This window comes from Pristiophorus japonicus, chromosome 3 (assembly GCF_044704955.1).
Source record: "Pristiophorus japonicus isolate sPriJap1 chromosome 3, sPriJap1.hap1, whole genome shotgun sequence".
Lineage (NCBI taxonomy): Eukaryota > Metazoa > Chordata > Chondrichthyes > Pristiophoridae > Pristiophorus > Pristiophorus japonicus.
Genome location: NC_091979.1, coordinates 79,784,812 through 79,805,070, shown reverse-complemented (window position 1 = coordinate 79,805,070; position 20,259 = coordinate 79,784,812). Strand labels below are relative to the sequence as shown.

General features: G+C 42.7%; 1 protein-coding gene across 2 annotated transcripts in view; it reads right to left on the bottom strand.

The window, feature by feature from the left end:
• The window catches only part of osbpl11 (oxysterol binding protein-like 11), a 108,316-nt gene extending 88,577 nt beyond the window's left edge, over window positions 1-19,739 (bottom strand). For both annotated transcript variants that reach the window (XM_070875483.1, XM_070875484.1), the window contains exon 1: window positions 19,345-19,739. In XM_070875483.1, the coding sequence (XP_070731584.1) occupies window positions 19,345-19,475 (131 nt within the window). In that variant the 5' untranslated portion in view covers window positions 19,476-19,739. The remainder of the gene's footprint in view (window positions 1-19,344) is intronic.
• Window positions 19,740-20,259: the final 520 nt, after the last annotated feature.

The following is a 20,259-nucleotide window of genomic DNA, read 5'->3' as shown; positions in this document are numbered from 1 at the left end:
CTCTCTCTCCCCCCCTCTCTCTAACTCCTCTCTCCTCCCCCCTCTCTCTCTCCTCCCCCCTCTCTCTCTCTCCTCCCCCCCTCCCCCCCTCTCTCTCTCTCTCCTCCCCCCTCTCTCTCTCTCTCTCTCCTCCCCCCTCTCTCTCTCTCTCTCTCTCTCCCCCTCATCCCCCTCTCTTCCTTCCCCCCCTCTTCCTTCTCCCACCCTCCCTCCCTCTCTCTTCCTTCCCCCCCCTCCTCTCTCTCCTTCCCACCCCCATCCCTCCCTCACCCCCCCTCTCCCTCTCTCTTCCTTCCCCCTCTCTCTCTCTTCCTTCCCCCCCTCTCTCTCTCTCTTCCTTCCCCCCTCTCTCTCTCTCTTCCTTCCCACCTCCTCTCTTCTCCTCCTCCCCCCCCACCCTTCTCTCCCCTCCTCTCTTTCCTCCCTCTCCCCCCCCCCCCCCCCCCCCACAGAGACAATGACAGAGACAGAGAGACACACACATGCTGTTGGAGTGCTCTCGGTATTGCAGTAGGTGAGCAGAAACTTAATTTTTTATTGATTGGTTGATTATTATTTTTTTTTATTTAATTTTTTTGATTGATTTATTGATTTATTTATCATTTATTATTGATGATGGCTCTTTATTTGTAAAACTGGAGTGTTTAATGGTTTGTAAACTTCCTCCCCCACTCCCACTCCTGATTTTAAGTGTAGACAAGGTTTTCTGAGCATACAAAAATCTACACTTACTCCATTCTGTTGTTTGGAGTAAGTTTTCGCAGCCTAAACTTGCAAAACAGGCGGATGTGGCTGGACACGCCCCCTTTTGGAAAAAAAATCTATTCTAAAATGAAACTATTCTAACTCACTAGAACTGGAGCAAACTAAATGCCGAGAATTGCAATTTCTAAGATGCTCCATTCTAAACTAGTTGCTCCAAAAAAATAGGAGCAGCTCAGCAACTTGAGCCCTGTGAGACTTAGAGCAAGAGAAAATATTTTATATTAAAAACACAATTTTCAAGTTGTGCAGCTAGAACAATGACTTTAAAAAATTAGCTCCATAAATTTTATGCCGTTTAATGCGAAGTAATACTGTCCGAGAGTGGCCAAAAGCAAATATTGCCTTAGTTGCTACATTAGGTTGCTGTTTTTTAAAAAGATGGAGCAGGATAGCTGAACAGCTCATAGCATTACATAGGATATAAAGCACAAAAACAGGCCATTTGGCCCAACGAGTCCATGACGGCGTTTATGCTCCACTCGAGCCTCCTACCGCCTTTCCTTATCTAAATCTATCAGCATAACCCTCTATTTCCTTCTCCCTCGGATGCTTAACTAGCTTTAAATGCATCTGTACCATTCGCTTCAACCACTCTCTGTGGTAGCAAGTTCCACATTCTCACCATTCTCGGAGTAAAGAAGTTCCTTCTGAATTCCCCATTTGTTCATGGAACATGATCAATTTTACTGGTAAATAAGTAAAATGAGCAAAAGCTATTTTGGCAAATGCTCTTTTTGAAGAAGTTATTTCTAAATCAAGGTTACTTCCTCTTCAAAAATAAAGTCTTAGCATCTCCAAGCAGTTACTGATCTTGTTAATTTTTGATGAGGCTTTTCAAGATGCCCTTGAACAAATTGACAGCCAGCAATTAGTAGCAATTGAAACGCCTACCCAAGAATAAATAATTAAGGTAACTGGGTATCACGTTGGGAAAAAAGTATGGGGAGGGGGCGGGGGCAAGCCGTCCTCATGAATGATTTAAAACAAAACCGTACATTTATATAGCATCTTTAGTGTCGGAAAACTAAACTTCTCAAGATGTTTCTCAGAGGCATAAGGAATAACAGACGCCGATCAAAGCAGAGATTGAGAGGGCTGACCAAAAGCTTGGTCAAACAGTTAGGTTTTAAGCCAGAATCTTAGAGCAGAAAGGGAAAGTGGAGAGGTTTAGGGAGGGAATTCCAGAACAATGGGTCCTGGGCAGCTGAAAGCACAGCAACCGATGGTGGGCCGAAGGGAAGGGAAGAGGTCGGTATAATAGGACTGGTGTGCTTGGGGGGCTTGTGGAATTGAGAAGGTTATAAAGATTGTGAGCCACGAGGCCATGGAGGAACTTAAATACAAATTTTAAATTTGAAGCATGGGAGTCTGGGATGCAATGTAGGCCAGCAAGTGGATAAGTGAGACTTGTTGCAGGATAAGAGACAGGCAGCAGAGTTTTGGAGGAGAGAAAGTTTACAGAGAGTGGAGAATGGAAAGCTAGCCAGAAGAGCACTGGAATAGTCAAGTCTGGAGGTGATAAAGACATGCATGAGGATTTCAGCAGCAGATGGGCTACGGTCATGGTGAAAGCAGGCGACCTTAGAAGGTTTTTACAAATTCGATGCGAGTGTTGCTGGTAAGGCCAGCATTTATTGCCCATCCACAGCTGCCCTGGGAAAGTGGTGGTGAGCCTTCTTGTTTGGTATAACTGAATGGCTTCCTGGGTCATTTCAGTCAACAGTTAAAGATTAATAGCCAGGCTAGGTCAGGTAAAGACAGCAAGTTTCCTTCCATAAAGGGAATTAGTGAACCAGTTGGGTTTTTAATGACACTCCAACAGCTTCATGGCACTTTTACTGAGCCCAGCATTTTATTTCCAGATTTTTTCATACTTTGAATTCAAATTCTTAAGCTGCCATGGTGGGATTTGAACTCTGACTTATTAATCCAAGCCTCTGGATTACATAGCAACATAACCACTACATTACCTTACGAGGTGGAAGTAGGTGATGATTGGAAGGAATTATGGAGTCGCAAGCACAACTCAGAATCAAACAGTACTCCAACACTGCGAATGTTGTGGTTCAACGCAAGTCAGTGGGCAAGGCAGGGAGAGGAGTCTGTGACAAGAGCAAGAAATTTCTGGTGGGGCCAAATAAAATAGCTTCAGTCTTCCCAATGTTTAGCTGAAGGAAATTATGGCCCATTCAAGACCAGATCGCAGACAAGCAATCTAGCAACACAGACAGTGGAGGGGTTGGGACAAGTACTGGAGATGTAGAGTTAGGAGTCATGTGGGCATGTGAAAGCTGATCCCATAGCTGCTGTTGTTGGCAAGAGGTAGCACGCAGATGAGGACGACGATGGGACCATGGATGGATCGTTGGGGGGCTCCAGAACGGGGTAAGAGTAGGAAGAGAAACCATTGGTAGTGATGCTCGAGTTACTATCAGATAGGTGGAATCAAGGTGAGGGCAGTTAATGAAAAAGACGCATTGGAGGAGAATGGTGTCTTAAACCGCGTTGAAGGATACAGAAAGGAAAGTGCATGAAATATAACTCCCAATGTCCCTTCTAGCTCAGTTTGTTTACGCATCAAATTAGCAAACAGTAATTTAGTCTATCTGAAATAAATACATATGTTTAACATTCTGTGTCTTTGACAAAGGTAAACTATCCCCCCTTGTCCTCTCGACCCATCTGCAGCCTTTGACTCAGTTGACCACTCCATCCTCCTCCAATGCCTCTCCGCCATTGTCCAGCCGAGTGGAACTGCACTCAGCTAGTTCCATTCTTATCTATCTAATCGTAATCAGAAAATCACTGCAATGGCTTCTTTTCCCACTCCTGCATCGTTATTTCTGGTGTCCCCCAAGGATCTATCCTTGACCCCCTCCTATTTCTCATCTACATGCTGCCCCTTGCCGACATCATCCGAAAACACGGAGTCAGTTTCCACACGTACGCTGACGACACCCAGCTCTATCTCACCACCACTTCTCTCGACCCCTCCACGGTCTCCAAGTTGTCAGGCTGCTTGTCCGACATCCAGTACTGGACGTGAACAAATTTCCTCCAATTAAATATTGAGAACACCGAAGCCATTGTCTTTGGTCCCCGCCACAAACTGCGTTCCAAGCCACCAACTCCGTCCCTCTCCCTAGTATCTGTCTGAGGCTGAACCAGACTGTTTGCAAGCTAGGTGTCATATTTGACCCCGAAATGAGCTTCCAGCCACATATCTGCGACATAACTAAAACCGCCTATTTCCACCTCTAACATTGCCCGTCTCCACCCCTGCTAACTTAGCTCATCTGCTGCTGAAACCCTCATCCATACCTTTGTTACCTCAAGACTACTCCAACACTAAGGCAGGCCTCCCACATTCTACCCTATGTAAACTCGAGGTCATCCAAAACTCAGCAGCCCATGTCCTAACTCGCACCAAGTCCCTTTCACCCATCACCCCTGTGCTCACTGATCTACATTGGCTCCCACAGTTAGGCATTGTCTCAATTTCAAAATTTTCATCCTTGTTTACAAATCCTTCCATGGCCTCGCCCCCCCCTATCTCTGTACTCTCTTTCAGCCTCACAACACCCCCCGAATCTCTAACTCTCTGCCTCAACCTCTCCGTCTGTCTACCTCGTTCCTCCTCTAAGACACTCCTTAGAAGTCCCACCTAAGACACCTCTTTGACCAAGCTTCTGGTCATCTGCCGTAATTTCTTCATGTGGCTCAGTGCCAATTTTTTTGTCTTATAACACTCCTGTGAAGCGCCTTAGGACGTTTTACTACGTTAAAGGTGCTATATACAGTTGTTGTTATTAACTAAAACAAAGAGAGCTGCTTTTGTTTTCCACCTATTAAACATAATTGGCTGGATTTTGCTGTGAAAATTACGGTGAGGCTAGGCTATCAGCGTTCATTGTTAGTTATTTGCAAATCGGACAGCATCCCGCTTTTGTGAAGTTAAACACGAAAACCTGGGAGTTGCTGTGCGAGATGCGCTACCCCTTCGTAAGCTGCGCCAAACAGTCTGGCTCCCTTTTCAAATATATTGAAGGGCATGATGTTTCTGTGCTGATATCGTTAATACAGACTAAATTCACCACAAAGAGTTAGGGCTTGTCCATTCCAATCTTAGTACCCTCCAAGCTACGCGACTTAGAAGAATGAGAGGGTATCTCATAGAAACATATAAAATTCTGATGGGATTGGACAGGTTAGAGGCAGGAAGAATGTTCCCGTTGCTGGGGAGATCCAGAACCAGGGGTCACAGTCTACAAATTAGGGGTAAGCCATTTAGGACCGAGATTTGGAGAAACTTCTTACATAAGTACCTAAGAACATAAGAATTAGGAACAGAAGTAGGCCATCTAGCCCCTCGAGCCTGCTCCGCTATTCAACAAGATCATGGCTGATCTGGCCGTGGACTCAGCTCCACTTACCCGCCCGCTCCCCATAACCCTTAATTCCCTTATTAGTTAAAAATCTATCTGTGACTTGAATACTTTCAATGAGCTAGCCTCAACTGCTTCCTTGGGCAGAGAATTCCACAGATTCACAACCCACTGGGAGAAGAAATTCCTTCTCAACTCGGTTTTAAATTGGTTCCCCCATATTTTGAGGCTGTGCTCCCTAACCAATGGAAACAACCTCTCTGCCTCTATCTTGTCTATCCCTTTCATTATTTTAAATGTTTCTATAAGGTCACCCCTCATCCTTCTAAACTCCAACGAGTAAAGACCCAGTCTACTCAATCTATCATCATAAGGTAACCCCCTCACCTCCGGAATCAACCTAGTGAATCGTCTCTGTACCCGCTCCAAAGCTAGTATATCCTTCCTTAAGTAAGGCGACCAAAACTGCACGCAGTACTCTAGGTGCGGCCTCACCAATACCCTATACAGTTGCAGAAGGACCTCCCTGCTTTTGTACTCCATCCCTCTCGCAATGAAGGCCAACATTCCATTTGCCTTCCTGATTACCTGCTGCACCTGAAAACTAACTTTTTGGGATTCATGCACAAGGACCCCCAGGTCCCTCTGCACCACAGCATGTTGTAATTTCTCCCCATTCAAATAGTATTCCATTTTTTTGTTTTTTTTCCCCCAAAGTGGATGACCTCACACTTTCCGACATTGTATTCCATCTGCCAAACCTTAGCCCATTCGCTTAACCTATCTAAATCTCTTTGCAGCCTCTCTGTGTCCTCTACACAACCTGCTTTCCCACTAATCTTTGTGTCATCTGCAAATTTTGTTACAATACACTCTGTCCCCTCTTCCAGGTCATCTATGTATATTGTAAACAGTTGTGGTCCCAGCACCGATCCCTGTGGCACACCACTAACCACCGATTTCCAACCCGAAAAGGACACATTTATCCCGACTCTCTGCTTTCTGTTAGCCAGCCAATTCTCTATCCATGCTAATACATTTCCACTGACCCCGCATACCTTTATCTTCTGCAGTAACCTTTTGTGTGGCACCTTATCGAATGCCTTTTGGAAATCTAAATACACCACATCCATCGGTACACCTCTATCCACCATGCTCGTTATATTCTCAAAGAATTCCAGTAAATTAGTTAAACATGATTTCCCCTTCATGAATCCATGCTGCGTCTGCTTGATTGCACTATTCCTATCTAGATGTCCCGCTATTTCTTCCTTAATGATAGCTTCAAACATTTTCCCCACTTAAACTAACCGGCCTATAGTTATCTGCCTTTTGTCTGCCCCCTTTTTTAAACAGAGGAGTTACATTAGCTGTTTTCCAATTCGCTGGTACCTCCCCAGAGTCCAGAGAATTTTGGTAGATTATAACGAATGCATCTCTATAACTTCCGCCATCTCTTTTAATACCCTGGGATGCATTTCATCAGGATGAGGGGACTTGTCTACCTTGAGTCCCATTAGCGTGTCCAGCACTACCCCACTAGTGATAGTGATTGTCTCAAGGTCCTCCCTTCCCACATTCTTGTGACCAGCAATTTCTGGCATGGTTTCTGTGTCTTCCACTGTGAAGACTGAAGCAAAATAATTGTTTAAGGTCTCAGCCATTTCCACATTTCCCATTATTAAATCCCCCTTCTCATCTTCTAAGGGACCAACATTTACTTTAGGTCACTCTTATCCATTTTATATATCTGTAAAAGCTTTTACTATCCGTTTTTATGTTTTGCGCAGAGAGTGGTTAACCTGTGGAATTTTCGACCGCAGAAAGTTGTTGAGGCCAGTTCATTAGATATATTCAAAAGGGAGTTAGATATGGCCCTTACGACCAAAGATATCAAGGGATATGGAGAGAAAGCAGGAAAGGGGTACTGAGGTTGAATGATCAGTCATGATCTTATTGAATGGTGGTGTAGGCTCGAAGGGCCGAATGGCCTGCTCCTGCACCTAATTTCTATGTTTCACCTAATTGCTATCTGGTTCAGACTCTGAATTGGTCATTTATGATTCTTCAATCCAATTGGTTAGGGAGATATATCGTTGCTTGCCCAGTAGAGGGTACCGCACCACTTGGATGTTGCAAAGTTCCTTAGAAAGTCTATGAGCAAGTGCAAGTCTAATGAACTGTGCAGCAATATCCAGCCCAATATATTTGTTCAACAAATTTATGGACAAGACCATGTATAGCACATATGCAGCATTTTGTGCAGGTAAGGATTTATCACCATCACAAAATAGAAAAAAAGTCATCAGCTTGAAACTTATACCTATATATGCCAAGAGTGAATCAAAGATGGAAAAATATTTTTAATTATGAAAACAATATTCCATCTAGTAGAATGTGTTGACATACATTATGTATAGTTCACAATGCCATGGTACTATTAAGAGCTGAGTGGTTATAATTTATACATGCAAAATCATTTTGTTCATTATTTATTTATATACAATCCATTAATAATCAGAATACAGGCAAATTAACTCAGAACATTATAGTTTATCTGTTGGGCACAGGATTCAAGAACTAAGGAACACAATTTAAATTAATGGTATCAAAGGAAAATAAGAAATGTCGGCAATATTTTTTTTTTAGTAAGAATGTGATGGAATTAGGAACAGATTAGTAGCAGGGAACCATAGCAGATTTTAAAGGAGTGGTGTCAGCTGTAGCTCAGTGGGTAGCACTCTCGCCTGTAAGAAAAAAAGTCTTTGATTAAAATTGATTATGTGTATGTATAAATGTTAAGTGTAGATTAACAGAAAGGCCTGTGTGTTGAGATAAAATGGAAGCCCACAGATTGTCAGCATGGGCTAAGTTTTGTAAGAAACAAAATGAAAGCCCCCAGAACTGCAGCATAGGTTTTGTGTATTGGAAAGCCATTTAAACTAATCAGAAATGGCTGAGCATATGACTGACATATGAAGAAAGATTGGAGTGACTAGGCTTTTATTCACTGGAATTTAGAAGCATGAGAGGCGATCTCATAGAAACATATAAAATTATGTCAGGATTGGACAGGTCAGATGCAGGAAGAATGTTCCCGATGTTGGGGAAGTCCAGAACCAGGGGACACAGTCTAAGGATAAGGGGTAAGCCATTTAGGACTGAGATGAGGAGAAATTTCTTCACTTAGAATTGTGAACCTGTGGAATTCTCTACCACAGAAAGTTGTTGAGGCCAGTTCGTTAGATATATATTCAAAAGGGAGTTAGATGTGGCCCTTATGGCTAAAGGGATCAATGAGTATGGAGAGAAGGCAGGAATGGGGTATGAAACTTGCAAAAATAATCAGCCTTGATCATATTGAATGGTGGTGCAGGCTCGGGCCGAATGGCCTACTCCTGCATCTATTTTCTATGTTTCTATGAGCCAGACCAGACAGCCACATGTGTGAGGAGAGCCAATAAGCTGCTGCCATGGAACCAAAGTCCAATCGGGAGGCTTTCTGAGGACAATGGCCTTGAGGAATATAAAAAACGCAAGCCACGAACTTTTTTCTCTCTTGGACACACGGCACGAGACATCCCTGAAGACCAGCTAAAACAGCAAGCCATGTATGTGTCCATACCAGCTAGCAAAAGGGACGTAACTTATATCACTCGTTATTATAACCTTATTGTAGCTCTGTTATAACATAATTGACAACTGTTGGTAATGTGCATGTGTATGTCTTTTTAAGATAACTGATTACTGCTGCTAATGTGCATATGGGTATGTTTTTAATAAACTCTTTTAATTGTTTGGAAAGAATCATCTCACTGTCAAATGAAAGCCCAGAGAGATTCAGAAATCTTACATGCCTGAGTCAGAAGATTGTGGGTTCAAGTCCCACTCCAGAGACTTGAGCACAAAATTCTAGGTTGACACTCCAGTGCAGTAGAGGGAGTGCTGCACTGTTGGAGGTGCCATCTTTCAGATGAGATACTAAACAGAGATCTCGTCTGCTCTCTAAAGGTGGGCATAAAAGACCCCCATCACGTTATTTCGAAGAGTTGGGGAGTTATCCCCAGTAACTTGGCAATACAAAAACAGATTATTTGTTTATCACCACACTGCTGTTTGTGGGAGCTTGCCGTGTGCAAATTGGCTGCCACGTTTCCTACAATATATCAGTGCCGACACTTCAAAAGCACTTTGGGATATCCTGAGGTTGTGAAAGGCGCTATATAAATGCAAGTCTGTGTTTTCTTTTTGAATTCCCGTTAGAATTATAGTAATAGCACTACCATCACAGTAAGGAGAAAACTGGAGCTTCTACAATAGTGAGTAAATTAACCAGAGCACAATAGAAAATGATTCCAAAAATATAAGCTTAGTACTACAATGTTTCTGCATGCTTCAGCTGAAGCTGTTCAAAGGTTTTGTGAAGTTTTTTTTGGTCAATTACACAATATTCAATTCAACAGAACAGGAGGACAATATTTGGCCGTTCCAGCATCTAAGTATCTTCTGCCATAAAATGTAGACTCTTAAAGCCTTAAAACTGCTTTCCACTGACTAATAAGTAGAAAATACAAATATTAAAAATACTCATCAATAAATGCTTAACAAACCCAATTATTTCAAAACTGTCACATGTGGCCAATACTATGAGAAGTAAAAACTTGCATTTATGTAGCGCCTTTCATGACAATGAAGTACTTTTTGAAATGTAGTCACTGCTATAATTCAGGGAAACATGGCAGCCAATTTATACACAGCACGGTCCCAGAAACAACAATGAAATAATGGTCAGATAATTTGTTTGAGTGATGTTGGTTGAAGGATAAATACTAGCCAGAACTTTGTTAACTTCCCTGCTCTTCTTCAAATAGTGCCATCTATCCAAGAGGGCAGACGGTTTAGTGTTTTACCCAAAAGATGACAGGCATCTCTGACAGTGCAGCACTCCTTCAGTACTGCACTGAAGTGTCAGCTTAGATTATGTGCTGGAATCCCTGGAGTGGGACTTGAACCCACAACCTTCTGACTAAAGAGGCGAGGGCCACAGCTAACAAGTTATTGCTGTATTAAGTGACGTGGTCATGAAAGGTGTTATATAAATGCAAATCTTGTGTTTTCTTTTTATAGCCACTCAGTGGCCTATTTTCTGTAAATCTCTGGCTCACAATACTTCTATGAAGGAAATAATGCTTGGTACATTAAAAAAAAGAGATAAAACAAACAAAAACATCTATTCCAGGATGCTCACTGCATGTTTCAAAGATTGGTCTAAATATGCATTTGAAGCTTTTGCAAAAATCAGCAAATCAACCATCGTTAACCACAGAACACTAGTGTAATTAGAACCATTTCCAGTTCACCCCAAATTACTCCAAGCCCTTTGAATGCATAATTTTACATCCTGTACTGCCCTCATTATATTCTCAGTTCTGACGAAGAGCCTCTCCCCAAAGCTTCTAGCTGTATTTTGTCACATTGGTTATTGATGAATTTGCTGTCCTCTCCACCGTTTTTTGTTTTTATTTCAGATTTTCATCACGTGATTTTTCTGATTATCTGTATATCCCGCAAGCACGATATAGCAATTACATTTTGGTAGCTTTCAAAGTGGCTGTATGACCAATTATTAAAACATGTAACTCCATTACTGAAAATAGTTTTAACTAGAGAGTTTGATTTTTGTGCCAAAATGCTGACACTAACAAACTATTTTAATTCTCACTATTTGATTGACATGTCAGATTGATGCAGTCAGTGGCACTCCCATTTCTGAGGCAAAGGACTATTGGTTTGAGCATGTCATCCAGGCTAAACTCTTGTTACTACCTCCAAAATCCATGCTCATCTTTCCCACAACTCCAAGTTTAAATCACTGCAATCAGGTTTCCATCCCTCCCACAGCACCAAATGGCCCTAACCAAAGTCACAACTGACATCCTTTGTGACTGTGACACATTATCTCTCCTTGAACTCTGCAGCCTTCGATACGGTCGACCACAGCGACTTTCGCCACTGTCCAGCTCAGTGGGATTGCCTTTGCCAAGTTCCACTCTTCTCACTCCCACATCATTATCGCTATACCACTAGAATCTGCACTCCTCTTCCTCATCTACATGATGTCCCCAGCGACACCACACACAGACATGGGGTCAGCTTCCACATGCACTCCCCATCTACTTCCACCTCCGCCACCGCCTCAGCCCATCTGCTGCTGAAACCTTCATCCATGCTTTTGTCACCTCCATACTCTGCAATTCCAATGCTCTCCTGGCAACCTCCAATCCTCCACAAACTTCAGCTAATCCAGAACTCTGAATCGCGTATCCTATACAAACACCAAGACCCACTCACCCAATATTCACTGACCTGCACTGACTCCCAGTACCCCAAAATTAAAATCCTCATCCTTGTGTTTAAATCCCATCATGATCTCGCCCCTCCGTCCAGCCCTATAACCCCGCTCATGAATTCTCTATTCCTCAGACTCTGGTCTTTTATGACTGCCCTAACATACCCCAGGCTGTGAAATTTCCTTCTACCTCGTGACATCCATCTCTATCTGATCCTCCTTAAATTTCCCGATGTTACAACAGGCACTACATTTCAAAAGTACTTCATTGGCTCTGAAGCGCTTTAAAACACACTGCAGTTGTGAAAGACACTATATAAATGAAAGTTCTTTAAAACCCACCTCTTTTTGACAGCTTTTGGTCACCACTCCTAATCTCTTGCCTTTGGCTTGGCACCCAGTTATTTTTGATTACATCTCTGTGCGCACCTCGGGATGTTTTTCTTTGTTGAAAGCAATGTTCACTAATATCTTTGGGGTGCATGACCCCTTTAAGTGGCTGTGCGGCCCATTCAAATTTTCACGCATTCCAACTGAAAAGTCGGCCATCAGCCTGCGCGGGAGCTCCAGACATAGCTTAAAGGGAACATTGATTGAAGGCCCTATATAAATGCATGTTGTTGTTAACACCCCAATGCAGTACTGAGGGACTGCTGCACTGTCAGTAATGCCACCTTTCTGAGAAAACAATATCCATTTAGGGAGATGCAAAAGATTCCACAGCACTATCTGAAGAAAAGCATGAAGCTCTTCCAGTGTCCTGGCTATCGTTCTTCCCTCAACTAACTACCAAAAACAGATGATATGATCATTCATTCATTTTTTGGTTTTGGAACCTTGCTGTGCCCAAATTGGCTGCTGTGTTTGCAGCACAAGAACAGTGACTATAGTTTAAAAGACTGAAATACTATGGGACATTCTGAATACACTACATAAACGAAAGTTCTTTATTTATTTCTCTTATTTAACAAAGATTTACATAAATTTAGAGGATTTTTTGATACACTGCCCAATAATGGAGTTAAGACTTTGAACGTAGCTTGGTAGGTTACCAGCCAATCAAAACTTCATTCTTTGGAGCTGAACAGTCTATAGTGTTCAACATAAATCATTACATGGACATTTTTCCACAGCCAAGTACCTCTGTCATCATCATCATAGGCAATCCCTCGAAACAAGGATGACTTGCTTCCACGCCAAAAAAGGATGAGTTCACAAGTGTTTCAATGAAGGACCTAATATTCCAAGTCCTGAACTACATCCTGAAGGGTGGAAGATGCCTGTGCGTGGATTTTGTTTTAATGTGGCATGGCTGTTGCACACCAGCCACCACACGGGCTTGACAGAGGCTAGGTCTTGGTCCAGTGGCAAGGGTTATCCAAGACGACTCGAGACCTGCTCTGCTACACGGACCTAGTGCGCACACATATCGCAGTGTGGGCTGGCCCGTGCTGCCCCTGGGCCCTCGCCTCTTCTGGCCCCGAACTCTCACCTTCCCTTGGGCCGCGATCTCGCCGCTCCTGCTGTATCTGCCCATGCTCCAATCAATAACCCCTGGTTGTTGACCTCTCTGCCAAGGGAAACAGGTCCTTTCTATCCACTCTATCCAGGCCCCTCATAATTTTAGACACATCAATGAGGTCTCCCCTCAGCCTCCTATGTTCCAAAGCTAAAATTCTCCAGTCCAGGCAACATCCTTGTAAATCTCCTCTGTACCCTCTCCAGTGCAATCACATCTTTCCTGCAATGTGGTGACCAGAACTGCACACAGTACTCCAGCTGCAGTCTAACCAGTGTTTATACAGTTCAAGCATAACCTCCCTGCTCTTGTATTCTATGCCTCAACTGTTGAAAGCTTGTATTCCATATGCCTTCTTAACCACATTATCTACCTGGCCTGCTACCTTCAGGGATCTGTGGACAGTACCTCTGTAGAAAGGTGAAAGCTACCTTAGCATACCTGGAGGAAGGAGCTAGAAGGGAAAAGAGAGCTCGAGTTCCTATTCTTAATCATTATTGAGTGACCCTGATGGAAAGTGCATACATATGACATCAGGCAGGGACAAGATCTAACAGCTACTGGGCTCCCAATGGTTGAAGAGCCCATCAACACTTGCTGTCTCAGCTCAACATGAATAGCCAGTTCAAGTTAAAATCTACGGGGAAGATTAATGGGGGGAAAAAAAATGGGAGAAAAATAGCTACGTCATACAATGGTAAGAAAGCAATTAAAATTTACAAGGTACAGGCAACTCTCGATTATCCGGGTCCCTCGGGGATTGGGCTATGCCGAGTAAACAATTTCACCGTTAGAGCGATTGACATTATAAAGTTAAAATCCGATGCCTTCCCGGGCCAAAAGGACTCCGAGCGCACCGACCCGATGCTTTCCTGGGCCAAAATTTTAAATCCCGTTACAATGGTTTCCCGTTGAATCTGTGCGCGGATAATTGAGAGTTACCGGTATTTAAGATTCATTCTATACATCATGGATAGCTTAAAAAATTATCCCCACAGATATTTAAGATGAATTGTGGGAATCATTTTTATCCTATTCCTGAGGAAGATCCATAAAACTTATTCATCAATCCCAAATTACTTGGCCTTTCGCACTGGTAGGATAAAATAGCGATCATTCTCCATGTAGACTCTTTAAGAACATAAGAAATAGGAGCAGGAGTAGGCCATTTGGCCCCTCAAGCCTGCTCTGCCATTCAATATCATGGCTGATCTGATCCTGGACTCAGCTCCACTTCCCCGCCCGCTCCCCATAACCCCTTATCGTTTAAGAAACTGTCTATTTCGGACTTAAATTTATTCAATGTCCCAACATCCACAGTTCTTTCACAGATTTACAACCCTCTGAGAAGAAATTTCTCCTCATCAGTTTTAAATGGGCAGCCCCTTATTCCAAGACTATGTCCCCTCGTTTTAGTTTCCCCTATGAGTGGAAATATCCTCTCTGCATCCACCTTGTCGAGCTTCCTCATTATCTTATAAGTTTCAATAAGATCACCTCTCATTCTTCTGAACTCCAATGTGTATAGGCCCAACCTATCCTCATAAGTCAACCCCCTCATCTCCGGAATCAACCTAGCGAACCTTCTCTGAACAGCCTCCAAAGCAAGTATATCCGTCCTTAAATACGGAGACCAAAACTGTACGCAGAACTCGTGTGGCCTCGCCAATACCCTGTACAGTTGTAGCAAGACTTCTCTGCTTTTATACAGTTTCCATATTTAGGAAAGGATATACTTGCTTTGGAGGCAGTTCAGAGAAGGTTCACTTGGTTCATTCCGGAGATGAGGAGGTTGACTTGTGAGGAAAGGTTGAGAAGGTTGGGCCTCTACTCAAAAGAATGAGAGATGATCTTATCGAAACGTATAAGATTATGAGGGGGCTTGACAAGAATGAAGAGAGGATGTTTCCACTGATAGGAGAGACTAGAACTAGGGGGCATAATCTTAGAATAAGGGGCCACCCATTTAAAACTGAGACGAGGGGGGAAAAAAATTATCTGAGGGTCGTAAACCCGTGGAATTTGCTGCCTCAGCTGTGGAAGCTGAGTCATTGACTAAATTTAAGACAGAGATAGACAGTTTCTTAACTTATAAGGGAATAAGGGGTTATGGGGAGCGGGCAGCGAAGTGGACCTGAGTCCATGATCAGATCAGCCATGATCGTATTAAATGGCAGAGCAGGCTCGAGGGGCGTATGGCCTACTCCTATTTCTTATCTTCTTATACTCTATCCCACTTGCAATAAAGGCCAACATTCCATTTGCCTTCCTGATCACTTGCTGTACCTGCATACTAACTTTTTGTATTTCATGCACAAGGATCCCCAGGTTTCTCTGTGCTGCAGCACTTTGCATTTTTCTCCATTTAAATTATTTGCTTTTCTATTATTTCTTTCACAGCAACTCCCAAACTAAATGATTACCTGCAAACTAATCTATAGATGCATAAAAATCTCGTTGTTAAAAGATGTTCATTTCTCCCAAATATTCATTGAACTTATTAAAATTTGCAAGCAGCGTTTAAAGTAATACATTGTTGGAGATTAGAGTTTTATTTAGGGCCCCATTAACCATCAGCATTAACAAGGGGGCTTATTCTAACTTTTTTTCTCCAAACCTCGCTGCATTTCCTCTTCAACTACATTAGAAATGTATTAAAAAAAATATTCCAAGTAGTAAAATTAACATGGACAGAACTTCAGAATTCTGCAAGTGTCAGGAAAGGTGAGTGAAAACTAGTTCTTTCCCAGCGCCAAAAACCTAAAGAGCCTCCTGAAGTGTGCTTTTCTCCTTCCTTCTGTTGAAGCCACTCTACGTGTAATAGTCCAAAGTACAACTTGCTGTGGGGAGGGTTGAAATCACTGGCATGCACAAGACATAGTCACAAACGTCTCATTGAATCCACTGAAGTACAGCTAGTTTCAACTTGTACAATAACACACACTACTCAAATCAGTAATGCAAAACACAGAAAAGGGAAGTTTCTTTGCCAATTTTTTTAACCTTGTGATCAGAACATCATATGCTACTTTCGACGAAAGATTACTTTGTTTATGGCACGAAACATGTATTTATGGAAAAATAATTGTAAATGACATCACTCAGTGTCTCATGCTTCCAAGTTCTCAATTTCACATCATTGTGACAAAGGGATCTGAAACCGGTGACACTCAGGGATGAGCACCCTGTTGTAAATTTGCTTTTCCAAATTTAATACACAAATTTGTGATGTAGTAAAATGCTATTTCTTACTCACTTTGACCTGCTGAATTTCATGAGCTTAGAAAGGGCTGCCATTATTTGCTGCGATTGACAGATAAATCGTAAATCAGTCAATGGCAGAACAAAGGGCAGATCTTTCCATGCAGACGAAATTCAAACAGCTAAAATCAGCTGAGAAAGAAATAAAAGCAGCCAGCATTATGGAGCACCAGGAAAGAGAAGCCAGGATAATGCCTGCAAAAGAAATGCAGTAAACATTGCAGCAACCAAGATCGCAAAAAGTGGTGCAATTATACAACTAGTCAGTCAGATTTGGATTTAGCTTTTAAAATGAGTTAAAAAGGGTCCTACAATCTTGATAAACAGAGCTGTTTGTTTTGACATTTCATCATCTAGTTAACATGATCCTAAATTTTTCTATAAATTTTCTTCCTTTTTTTGTAATTTCAGAACTTGCTCATACAAGTTAGAGGGAAGGAGGTGAGGATGAAGGCAAGAAAATTTGAAGGGAGGATTAGTTGAATTATATGGTGCCAAGTGGGAGCAGCCAGAATTGTGAGGAGCAAATATGCAAAGTACCAGAGTGAACCGCAGACAGAGAAGTGGAAGGAGAGGGAGAATAAGCAAAAGTCAGCTACAGATAAACAAAACAGAGACAGAGAACCATAAACACATGTGGGGCCAGAATGTTAATTTTGTCACTTACAAACATATTTGTAAATAAACTGCACACAAAGGTTGGCTTACATGAATGTGATGTATCCAAGTTTGCTGATGATACAAAGCTAGGCGGGAAATTAAGCTAGAGGAGGACGCAAAGAGGCTGCAAATGGATATAGACAGGTTAAGTGAGTGGGCAAGGTGGCAGATGGGAGTATAAATTGTGGATGTGTCAAATTATCCACTTTGGTCAGAAGAATAGAAAAGTAGAATTTTCTGTAAAAGATAAGAAACTAGTAAATGTTGGTATTCAGAGGGATTTGGGGGTCCTTGTACATGAATCATAGAAAGTTAACATGCAGGTACAGCAAGCAATTCAAAAAGCAAATTGTATGTTAGCTTTTAGTGCATGGGGGGGGTTGGAGTATAGAGAAAGGAATCTTGCTGCAATTATATAGAGCTTTGGTGAAATCACACCTGGAATACTGTGCAGTTTTAGTTTCCTTAGGTATGCTTGCCTTAGAGACACTGCAATAAAGGTTTACTAGATTGATTCCTGAGATGAGAGGGTTGTCCCATGAGTGGAATGGGCCTATATTCCCTAGAGTTTAGAAGAATGAGAGGTGATCTCATTGGAACGTATAAAATTCTTAGAGGGATTGACAAAGTAAGTGCTGAGAGGATGTTTCCCCTGGCTGGAGAGTCATCTCAGGATAAGCAGTCAGCCATTTAGGACTGAGATAAGGAGAAATTTCTTCACTCAGAGGGTGGTGAATCTATGGAATTCTCTATCGCAGAGGTCCGTGGATGCTCAATCTCGAGTCCATTCAAGACAGAGGAGATAAATATATTTTTGGACACCAAGGGAGTCAAGGGATATGGAAATCGGGTGGGAAAGTGGAGTTGAGGTAGAAAATCAGCTATGATCTTATTGAATGACAGAGCAAGCTCGAGTGGCCACACGGCCTACCCCTGCTGCTAATTCTTATATTCATGATATATGAAAATAGAATAATTTTGCTCCACATTTTCTGGATTTGCTTCAACAATTTTAGGTTTAGAAAGAAATGAAACAATGAAATAAATTGGGCATGCCTGCTTCATACAGTGGTAGTACTCTCACCTCTGAAATGGAATGCAAACATGTAATCTGGATTGACACTTTAGTGCTGAGGGAGTGCTACACTCGTTTTTCAGATGAGACAATAAACTGAAGCCCCATCTGCCTGTTCAAGTGGAAATAAAATATCTCATGGCACTATTCGCAGGTGTGTTCCCTGTGTCTTGGCCAATATTTACCTCTGAAACGCCATCAAAACAACTTAACTGATCATTTAGCACTGTTGTTTGCAGGACTTGGCTGTAGGCAAATTGGCTGCTGCATTTGCTGACGGATCAGTAATTACACTTCAAAAATATTTCTTGGTTCTAAACCCTTTACGACATCATGAGGACATGAAATGCGTTATATAAATGCAAATTCATTCTTTCACCCGTGATACTTGCTGGAGCATTTGTATTCAAGGCCCTTGGAATCAATAAGAGATGCCTTGGACAGAAGTACAAAAGAGCACTGGGATTGGATTATGAATAACTGTTTAGAAGTTCATTTATTGGAAGATACTAGAGCTTTATGACATTTGCATTCAAAGAGTCACCTTTGACCAACATTCACCATCGAAAAAAGATTCCTTTGCACCACAAGGTGGGCTAACAAAGGGAAAGCATTTGTGGCCTGAATTTTACAGTAAGAGGAATGAGGGTACTATCCTGTCAATTTCATGTACTGCAGCTTCAATGCTGTGAAAAAATAAAATTCCTGCTTTAGCAAAATGGAAACACACTATCAGATAGATCACACATGTGTGACCACATCTTTATTGTAAGATACAAAGATGGTATGATTTTTTTTCAAACCTACAGATTCCTAGAAATACATTTCAAATGAATATTTACGATTTTGTTCCAGTAAATTCAAACACTCCAAATTAAATAACAGTATTTATCAAAAAAGACCAGAACTGGAAATACTATAGATACCATATCACTTGCCTTGTTTATGGCAAAATATGGTCTCAAATTGTTTTCATTGCCCATTGTGATAGAACTGTAACAAGCAGTGCTTCAATTGGTCTAATATAACCCAAATTGCTATCCAGACAACACCTTCACTTCATGATCTTAAATAGATCCCACTACCAAAAAGTTACAGAACTGTAACCAAAATAGGCTTGTTATACAGCTCAAAATAGTCTTTCCAGACAGAGCAAGTTTCTGTCAATGACTGAAGCAACAGTGATACTCGATTCATGGTGACAATGAAAATTTCACATCCCCATTACATCTTACTGAACGCTATGATAAGGTCGAGTCCCTCCATCACGCGCACACACCCAGTGCATTGATGGGTTTCTCCCTCTTTTTTTTCCAACATCAGGACGTACCTATACTGCCAGCCCTTTCCTCTTCCCAACAGTTTGTGGACAGGCGCTTCTGCTCCCACATCGGCTTCAGGCACTTTCGTGGAGGCCGAGGCTGAGGCTGCAGCTGGGACTGTCACGTCCCCTCCTTGCATCGTCGAGCGCCTGAAGCTCTTCAGCAACAGCGGCGGCGGGTCGCCACCGAGCGCCGCGCCGGGGACTCAGGGGCAGAAAGCGAAACGCGGGGCGGGGAGGAGGGAGGGGGAAAAGGGAGGGATGGTGGCAGGGGTAGGGAGGGGGAAGGGGGGTAGGTCCTGTGTTACAGGCCGCAAGCTGCCCTACCCTGCTCCTCTGGGTATGGATTACAATCGCCACAATTCCCCTCCCCACATTGTTGCCTGGCAGTTTGACCCGGAAGCTGTCAGGGAGGCCGGCGAGCCCCGCCCACAACCTCACAATGGCTCGCCGGCGTCACGTGCAGTGACATCGTTCCAAAAGCATCTCTTCCGGGGCGGGGCAACTCTCGCCTGCAGCCCTTGTTGTTGATGATGACAAGCTGCCATACTTGTGCGGGGCGCGGCCAACTGACTGTCTTGTATCGACCTGGGGTGTCCGGGGCACATCTTTTGTTTCTCTCAACGTCGACTCATTTTCATTGGATTGGCGTCCTTGCAGCCGAGTAAATGAAGTTGTTCATTTTCAAATCCCTCCTCGTTGCTTCGGTTTTTTTGTCTTATAATGCACCTGTAAAGCGCCTCGGGACGTTTTACTCATCATCATCATCCTGGGAAGTCTCTCGGAATCGAGAAAGACTTGCTTACAATCTCTAAATGAGTCCTTAGGTGGCTGTACAATCCAATACGAGAACCACAGTGCCTGTCACAGGTGGGGCAGATAGTCGTTGAGGGAAAGGGTGGGTGGGACTGCTTTGCCGCGCGC